Raw genomic sequence first — 9127 nt, 5'->3', positions numbered from 1 at the left:
GGGGGGGGGGGGTCGGTGGTCGCCGCTCGGTCGCCGCTCGGTCGCCGCCGGGCCCTCGTCGCGCCCCGTCGCGCCGGGGCCGCGGCGCCGGGCCCGGCCCCGCCCGCCATGGAGGACCCGTCGCGGCTGCTCGGGGTGACCCTCCCGCCGCCTCCTCCTCCTCCTCCTCCTCCTCCTCCTCCTCCCGCCGCGGATCCGCCCGCGCCGGGGCCGCACGACACGGGCGATGTCCTGCAGCAGATCATGGCCATCACCGACCAGAGCCTGGACGAGGCCCAGGCCAGGTACCGGCGGGCGGGGAGGGGGCTCCGGCCCCGGCCGTGACTCAGCGCGGGGGGCACCGCGGAGGGACCACCCCGGCGGGGGAGGAGGGGGGCGATTCCCGCTATTCCCGGTGCTCCCGAGGATGCTCCCGCCGCTCGCCGCCAATTCCCCGGTAACGGCGTCCGAGGAGCTGCCCCCGGGGGGTGTCGACATTCCCGGTGGGAATGGGGTTGTCCCCCCTGACACCGCTGGGAATGGGGGGAAACCCGCTGGGAATGGGGGGAAACCCACTGGAAATGGGGGAAAATCACTGGGAATGGGGGAAAAACACTGGGAATGGTGGGAAACCCAGTGGGAATGGGGGGAAACCCACTGGGAATGGGGCAAAAACACTGGGAATGGGAGCAAAATCAACTGGAAGTGGGGGAAAAACACTGGGAATGGAGGGAAACCCACTGGAAAGGGGGGAAAAACACTGGGAATGGGGGGAAACCCACTGGGAATGGGGGAAAAACACTGGAAATGGGAGCAAAATCCACTGGAAGTGAGGGAAAAACACTGGGAATGGGGGAAAACCCACTGGAAATGGGGCAAAACCACTGCGAGTGGGGAAAAAACACTGGGAACAGGAAATCTGGAAGTGTTGGGGGGTGAAGTTTGACCAGGAAGGGGTGGGGGGAGCTGCAGACCCCCAGGTTTGGGGACACGGGGGGGGGGATCCTTCATCCCTCACCCCCACCTGGAATTCCTCAATTTTAACGGGAAAACCGCCCCCGGACGTCACCCCCGGCCTGGAAAGGAGCGGGATCCGGTGGGTTCTGCAGCCCCTGGTTGGAACCAGCTCGTTACCTCCCCCTAATTAGCGGCCCCTCCACAAGGGAGGTGCTTTGGATCCCACCAAAATGGGCTTTTGGGGCCTGTTCCCCCCCCCCCATCCCTGTGGTTTTCCCGCGGTTTTCCCGCGGTTTTCCCGTGGTTGGGTGTTGGGGGGATGCCCCAGCCTGATAAAACCGCCCGTTTTCGTTAATCTGCCCCCAAAGTTTGGCCAGTTTTGGGTGTGCCTGTCGCTATCACCAAATTCCAGGGGACTGGATGGATTCACGTGAACATAAGGAGAAGCTTTGCCCTCCAAACCCTCCTAATTTGGGTTGAAACGTGGCTCTTTGGGTTCATTTCCAAGTGTGGCTCTGTGGGGCGGTGGAACCCGAGCGGGGCATGTGTGGAACTGTCACTTTTCCCCCAAAACTTGACTTTTTTTTTGTCTCTTCCTGGTGTTGTTCTCACCTGCAGCTCCCCTGGGGCATTCCAGAGGCGTGGAATATTGAGGACAATTATTGCTATTTAAGACCATTCTGAGCTTGTTGGGAGTTTTAGTTTCGAGCAGGTTGAAGGTTGAGCTTCGACCAATCCCTTTGATATTGACCCAAAGCCGCCCTCACGCTCCAGCCGGGCCCCAAATTTTACAGCCCTCCTGGTGCATTTTCATGGGGATTCATGGAAATACGTGGAAAAATCCGGTTTTTGTTTCGTGGGCAGGAAGTTGGTTGGGTTTGGTGAGTTTTTACCCCGAGACGAGCCGGGTCTCGATGCTGCTGCGCTGCTGCGTTTGTGGGGAATTCACTCCAATATTTCACACTGAAAATGCGGGGTTCGGGGGTTATTTTAACCCCTGGCGGGTTTCGGGGGGTCCCACGCCGGGAATCCCGAAGATCCAAGCTGGAAACTTGCCCGGGAGCCGGGCTGGGAAGGGATGGGAGCCGGCGGGGCCGAGCCTCCCGCGTGACGCCGCGGTGATTAATTATTAATTACCGCCGGGTTTCGGACCCAAACGCCGCTCGTTTCCACCCCGGGGGCCGGGAATCCTCCCCGCGCTCCCCGGTTTTCCCCGCTCGGCCGAGGAACAATGGGCTCCCTCCCGGAGCTCCCCGAGCCGCCGCCTTTGTTCTCTCCCCGCCGGGCTCGGGGGGGGGGGGGGGGGCCGCGCTCAGCCCCGGATTTGGGGGGAAATCCCGCGGTTTTGGGCCTCGCCGGAGGGGCCGGAGCAGCCCCTGGGATGGGGGCGGGAGGAGAGCCCGGATTGGGGCCCTTCCCGGGCCGAACGCTCGGGGTTTGGGGTCAGAAAGACACCGACAATGAGGGGCTGAAATCGCGTTTGTGGATCCCAAAGAGGGGCTCGGGGGCGGCCAAAGGGACCCTCCGAGGTGGGTGTTGCATCCAGGGGGTCCCTCCCTCCCGTTTCTCCTGGAAGGCGGCCCCGAAACGCTGGAAAACGGTGTTTTAGATAAAAAAACGTGGTGCAACCGAGCTAGAAATCTGATTTAAATGTTAGTTCTGGGTTGGAAAAGGGCTCGGGAGCAGCACAAGAGACTTTTTGAGATGTGTTCCGTCCAGGGGGTTTTTCCTGTTGTTTTCAGGTGAGAGTCAGCCCCAAATTAAAAATATATTTATAAACATATCTATCTATTAACATATATTAAATATACATTTAAAATTGCACTTTTTGTAGCACCAAAGGCATGTGGTGGTTCCCAAAACTGGCCGAAACTTGGAGTTTTTAAGGCCTGTGTGTGTTTTCAGCCCAGTTCACTCCTGAGGAAATGAACTTCAATGACAAAAGTCACCAGGATTTTCCCATTCCTTCCTTCATTCCCCTCACTGACCTGCCCTTCCCGAGGTTTTCTTGGCTTTTTCCGTGGATTTGGGCTCATTTTTCCTCTTTTTCTCCCCCAGGAAACACGCCCTGAACTGCCACAGGATGAAACCAGCCCTGTTCAGTGTCCTGTGTGAGATCAAGGAGAAAACAGGTGCGTTGGTGCCTTTTTTAGCCTCGTTTTGCCCCAAAATCCCACATTCTGTCCCTAATTTTCCTCCCATTTAACCTGCTCCCTATTTTCCCTCAGGGATTCCACAACACAAAGCTATTTTTTTTTGGCTTAATGGTCTTTTTTAAGGGTTTTTTTTGTTGATTTTTAGGCTCTTGCATGGGGGGAAAACAAAGTGTTTGGGTTGGTTTTATGTGAAAAATCCATAATTTGGGGTTTGTTGCTTTTGGGGCTTTTTTTGCTGGATCTCTCCAAAATCCAGAATAATGCTGCCGTGGTTTTATTTTTTGGGGTTTTTTTTCTCTTGAAGGAATCGGGGCCAAAATTGTGGTAGGAAGAGACAAAAGTTGATAAATAACTGGTTTAGGGAGGAAAAGGGGATTTGGGAACCCTGGAAAATGCAGATTCAGTGGGAAATGGGGTTGGTTCTTGGAGGAAATTGGCCCTAATAGGTCAGGTTTTGGTTCATTCCTGGCCCTAAAACAGCAGTTTGATTTATTTCTGGCCCCGATACATCAAATTTTAGTTCATTTCTGGCTGAAATATGTCAGGTTTTGGTTCATTTCTGACCCAAAATAATCAGGTTTTCATTTATTTTTGCCCAAATACGCCAGTTTTTGGCTCATTCTCCTCCTGCTGAGGCCGTTTTGGTTCCCACCGGGGGGGGGTGTTTTCCACCCCCACCCCCCCATTTCTCCCCCTTTCCTGCCCCTGGAAAAGGGAAAACGTGGAGCAGGAGCCTTGGTTGGGTCCCAGCCACGTCCGGGCTCGTTGCAGATCCCTAATTAATGAGATGCAAACGCACTGATTGCATTTGCATACCCGGCGAGGCCGCGGCCCCTTCGCCTGGGCCGTGCTTTAATTACAGGTTAATTAGAAATGATGGGGAATTTCATTTTCCTCCCTCTTAATTATTTCCATCCTTGACGAGGATCGGCCCATGGGGGGGGGGGTTTCTTAAAAATTCCATAAAAAGGGGGGATTGGGGAGGGGTTTTAGGGATTCAGGAGTGAAGGGTTTGCCACAAGGGTTTAGTAAATCCTCCCTGACTGTGTCAGATTTGGTGGTTTTCTGTAAATAAATCCAAAGAATTGGTAGTTAGGAGTGAAAAAATTCACTGAATGGTTAATTTTGAGTGGAAAAATTCACTTCTCAGTGTATTAATTAAAAATTGGAATTATTAGGCTGGGAAAGCCATTAATGATCCGGGGGTGTGTGGGTGGGAACCCCTTCCCAGTTCCTCGGGACTTACTGGCTTTTCACCCCCTTCCCCGCCCCACCCTGACGTGTAATTGATGATAACTAATGGCTAATTAGCATAATCAGCATAATTAGACAAGCGACATCCAATTAAGCTGCAGCTGGAGCTCAAGAGGAGCGTCAGGAGGGGTTTGGCTGCAGGTTCAGTTGAGGAGGTGACACCAAAAAAACCCAGAATTCCCACCGAATTTCTTGAATTAAACAAAATTTTAGTTCTGTAACGAGGCGGAAAAGCCACGAATTTTTGAAATAATCAACTGACCCCGGAGCCACCCCGGAGCCCCTTTCTGTTTTGGGAATTCCCCTTTCCTCCCCTTCCCGTGTCCTGCAGTGTTGAGTACCCTAATTCCCACTTTATCCCAACTCCCCTTTCCCGTCTCTCTGTCCCCGCAGTGTTGAGTATCCCAATTCCCATTTTATCCCAGTTCCCATTTTATTCCAATTCCCATTTTATCCCAGCTCCCCTTTTATCCCAACTCCCCTTTTATCCCAGCTCCCCTTTTATCCCAACTCCCTAACTCATCTCTCTGTCCCCACAGTGTTGAGTATCCCAATTCCCATTTTATCCCAGCTCCCCTTTTATCCCAATTCCCATTTTATCTCAGTTCCCATTTTATCCCAATTCCCCTTTTATCCCTCCTCCCTCTCCCATCTCTCTCTGTCCCCGCGGTGCTGAGTATCCCAATTCCCATTTTATCCCAATTCCCATTTTATCCCAGTTCCCATTTTATCCCAATTCCCATTTTATCCCACCTCCCTCTCCCGTCTCTCTCTGTCCCCGCAGTGCTGAGTATCCGCGGTATCCAGGAGGAGGACCCGCCGGATGCTCAGCTCATGAGGCTCGATAACATGCTGCTGGCAGAGGGGGTGTCCGGCCCGGAGAAAAGAGGCCGAGGAGGAGGAGGAGGAGGAGGAGGAGTTGGAGGAGGAGGAGGAGGAGGAGGAGGAGGAGTTGGAGCGCTGGCGGGAGCAGCGGCATCAGGTGGCTGTCCCAATGACAATAGCATTGAGCACTCTGACTACAGGGCCAAGCTGTCCCAGATCCGACAGATTTACCACTCTGAGCTAGAGAAATATGAACAGGTGATCTTTCTGCATGGAAGAGTTTTTATCCTCCCAACCCAAATGACCCCTTTGCCCCCTCCCCTCCCCTCTCCCCCTTTTGCCGTGGGCTCTGAGGCCAGGACAGGGACAGGCTGGACCCCGGAAAGGCCGAGCTGGAGGGAGTGCACCTCAAATAGAGAGCGGGGCCGGCTCGTTACCCGTGTGGAGTTTTGTAACAGAGTAAAAATCCAGCTGGAGAGACTCCTCGGGAGCTCTGGGGGGGCTCTCGGCGCCGGGGGAGCGAGTGCAGGGGCTGCCGCCACAAATCCCTGTGTCCCCAGGCCTGCAGCGAGTTCACCACGCACGTGATGAACCTGCTGCGGGAGCAGAGCCGGACCAGGCCCATCTCCCCCAAGGAGATCGAGCGCATGGTGAGCATCATCCACGGCAAGTTCAGCACCATCCAGATGCAGCTGAAGCAGAGCACCTGCGAGGCCGTCATGATCCTGCGCTCCCGATTCCTGGACGCCAGGTACGGAGGGGAGGGACACGGTCCCGGTGCCTGTGGGCAGAGATTGGGAATTTGGGATATAAATGTATTTATTCCATAATATAACTGCCGGGGCAGGGGGTGTTCCCGGTCAGTCCCTGTGGGCAGAGATTGGGAATTTGGGATATAAACGTATTTATTCCACAATAGAACTGTCTGGGGCAGGGGGTGTTCCCGGTCAGTCCCTGTGGGCAGAGATTGGGAATTGGGGATATAAATGTATTTATTCCACAATAGAACTGTCCGGGGCAGGGGGTGTTCCCAGGCCCTGTGGGCAGAGACTGGGAATTTGGGATATAAACGTATTTATTCCACAATAGAACTGCCGGGGCAGGGGGGTGTTCCCAGTCCCTGTGGGCAGAGATTGGGAATTGGGGATAGAAATGTATTTGTTCCACAATAGAACTGTCCGGGGCAGGGGGTGTTCCCGGTCCCTGTGGGCAGAGATGGTATTTTGGCGTGAATAAATTCAATTTTAGTTCAATTAACAAAACTCCATCCCCTCAATCCTCCTGTCCTCCTTCTGACCAAACATATTTCAGAGGGAAAAAAGGCCACCAGACGCCCCAGCCGGTCTCTGTAAAACACCATTCAGTAGAAATAACTCATTTATTCTGTGTCTTTTTAGGCGTAAACGGCGCAATTTCAGCAAACAGGCCACGGAGGTGCTGAATGAGTATTTTTACTCACACCTGAGCAACCCCTACCCCAGCGAAGAGGCCAAAGAGGAGCTCGCCAAGAAAGGGGGCATCACCGTGTCCCAGGTGGGAGCAGCTTTCCCTGAGTGCAAGGCACCTTTTTCCCCCCTCAAACAGGAATTTGACCATTTTTTATCATTTTTTAGCAGCAGGTTTCGGTTATTGGCCCTTAAACTGAGCCAGGCTCCAGTTTAAACAGGGTTTAATCCTGGTTATTTCCCACTCGAAGCCTCGTTTCAAACGCCCCCTTGGCTGGAAAATCCCAAATATTGTGGAAAAGGGGCTGCTTTGCCCCAGTGCTCAGCCCAGGTTGTGTCTCCGCCAGGTTTCCAACTGGTTTGGGAACAAAAGAATCCGCTACAAGAAGAACATGGGGAAGTTCCAGGAAGAAGCCAATATTTACGCTGCCAAAACCGCCGTGGACGCGACCAACGTGGTGGCCCAGGGCAACCAGGGCAACTCCCCCTCGACGCCGAACTCGGGTGAGCCAGGGCTGCCAAATCCCGGTTATTCCTCCTGAGAATCCCAGTTATCCCTCCTGAAAATCCCAATTATTCCTCCTGAGAACCCCACTTATCCCTCCTGAGAATCCCAGTTATTCCTGCCGAGAACCCCACTTATCCCTCCTGAGAATCCCAGTTATTCCTCCTGAAAATCCCAATTATTCCTCCTGAGAATCCCAGTTATCCCTCCTGAGAATCAGCAATGTGGAATTCTGACCCTTGAAACCACAGTGGGATTTGTTTTCCTTTCCAAACTCAAGTGGGACTCGTTGAAGAACCGTTTTTGGTGGGTTGGTTGCTCATTAAAACTGATTTTTTTTTAATAAATTTCCTTTATTTGTTTGGTTTTTTTTTTTCCCCAGCTTCCTCCGGCTCTTTTAAGATGACCAGTTCTGGGGATTCCTTTATAAACCTGCAGTCATTGACCTCCTACCAGAGCTCTCCTGTGGGAGCCAATGTGCAGTCCCAGGTCAGTAATGGAAACAAAAATAGGGACTTTCAGCATGGAGAGAAATGGGAAAATCCCAGATTTCTGTCCTTGATTCGGGATTAATTGATTCGTTCATGTAAAATTAACTGAGACCCAAATTAGCAGCTCAGTTGCCAGCAAAAACAGAGAGTTCTTCTGGAAATTCTTATGGAAATTCTAATTCTTATCCTTAAATCCTCACTCTCCCTTAAAGCCTCAACTTGAAATCCTTCATGAAATTCTTGTTCTCAAGTTCTTCATCTAAAATTCTTCTTCTAAAATTCCTCTCACTGAAACCCTCGCTTAAAGTTACCGCTGAAGTCCTTCCTTCTTTTTTTTCTTATTTAAATCCTACGTGTTACTTAAATTCTTATTCCCGCTGAGATTCTTACTGAAAAAATCTCGTTCAAAAAACGTTTTTTCCCCTGATTTGTCGGGGTTTGCAGATGGATTCCCTGCACCACGTCATCCACCAGACGGGAAGGTACGACCCGCTCGTGGGGAACCCCCTGTACACGACGCAGCGCCTCGACGTAAGATGGGCTTTTGTTCCCCAAAACCCACCGATTCTGCCCCACGTTTAATGAAATTCGATGTGAATTCTGTGTGTTTTAATGTCCCCACAGGCCAATGGCAGCTGGCAGGACCCCACCACCCCCTCATCCATCACCTCACCCGCCGGAGACCCGGGGAGCGTCAACTCCGACGCCTCTAATTAAGTTTTTAGGACCTACTGATGAGAGGAGAGAGGTCATTAGTGTAATTAGTCAATGTTGCTCTTTTGCCAATATAATTGTTGACTCACGATTAATTAATTACCTCAGAACAAACCAATAGATTGTGATTGCAGCGACACCTCTACCTCTCACCGCCGAGTTCTTCACCCCATCGGGACCTGAAATTGTTTTAAAGCAACTTCATTTCCCTCACCAAATTCAGTTTTTTTTAATAAAAAAACGTGGATTTTACGGTAAGAACCTGAAAAAAAAAAAAGAAGTGTCTCTCGGAACTTGGCGTTTTGTCTCCAGTTTTACAGCTGAAGAAAATCGATTTATTTTCATTTCTGTCAGGTTTTTTACGCTGGGATTTCCGTTCTAGGTGAATAGTTACTGAGAGTTAAACCCCCGTATTGTAATTGTATGTTCTCTGTATTGTAATTTTGTATAGGAAATTCAGCTTTTCTTAACTTAGAGAATTAATCAGAACGTCGCTTTACCAAACCTCTCACTGGACGTCGCTCGCGGGTCGGACCTTCCATCGGTGTCATTTAACGTCGGAAAATTTAATGGCTTTACTTTTTCCGGTGAAAAAGTGGAAAAAAAAAAAAAAAGAGAAAAAAACCCCCAACCACCACAAAACAGCCGAACCAGGGGATTTCCCCCTGGATACGAGGGGGGGGTTTGTGCATTTGCTGTTAACAGTCCGCCCCTTTCAGCTGAGATTTTATCAAAGATAATAAACTTCCAAAGCCTTTTTTTTTTTTTTCTTTTTTCCACTTTTTTTCCTGATTTTTTTTT

The 9127-nt window shown here is 51.4% G+C and overlaps 1 protein-coding gene across 2 annotated transcripts; it reads left to right on the top strand.

Moving 5' to 3' along the window:
- The first annotated feature begins 131 nt into the window (after positions 1-131).
- On the top strand, positions 132-8873 carry LOC113977436 (pre-B-cell leukemia transcription factor 1-like). 2 transcript variants are annotated; one of them, XR_003537336.1, is made up of 10 exons: positions 146-284; positions 2995-3068; positions 5131-5429; positions 5732-5922; positions 6569-6704; positions 6964-7120; positions 7504-7610; positions 8057-8143; positions 8237-8580; positions 8778-8873. XR_003537336.1 is itself a non-coding variant. In XM_027703543.1 (9 exons), exons 1-9 carry the CDS (start codon positions 244-246, stop codon positions 8327-8329), a joined length of 1185 nt encoding a protein of 394 aa, XP_027559344.1. In that variant the 5' UTR covers positions 132-243; the 3' UTR covers positions 8330-8844. The 2 variants fall into 2 exon arrangements, 1 of the variants encoding a protein (XP_027559344.1); XM_027703543.1 differs by having other exon boundaries at positions 132-284; positions 8237-8844.
- The last annotated feature ends 254 nt before the right edge of the window (positions 8874-9127 follow it).

Source organism: Neopelma chrysocephalum, unplaced genomic scaffold, assembly GCF_003984885.1.
Source record: "Neopelma chrysocephalum unplaced genomic scaffold, ASM398488v2 Primary Assembly neopelma1_235, whole genome shotgun sequence".
In the NCBI taxonomy this organism is placed as follows: domain Eukaryota; kingdom Metazoa; phylum Chordata; class Aves; order Passeriformes; family Pipridae; genus Neopelma; species Neopelma chrysocephalum.
Note: the sequence above shows the minus strand (reverse complement) of the source record. Positions and strands in the feature narration are given on the sequence as shown.

Excerpts from the sequence above, each read along its gene's own strand:
- LOC113977436 (XM_027703543.1), top strand. The coding sequence starts at position 244 with ATGGCCATCACCGACCAGAGCCTGGACGAGGCCCAGGCCAG. Across the intron at positions 285-2,994 it reads CTGGACGAGGCCCAGGCCAG|GAAACACGCCCTGAACTGCC; the intron begins GTACCGGCGGGC and ends TTTCTCCCCCAG. Across the intron at positions 5,430-5,731 it reads AGCTAGAGAAATATGAACAG|GCCTGCAGCGAGTTCACCAC; the intron begins GTGATCTTTCTG and ends CTGTGTCCCCAG.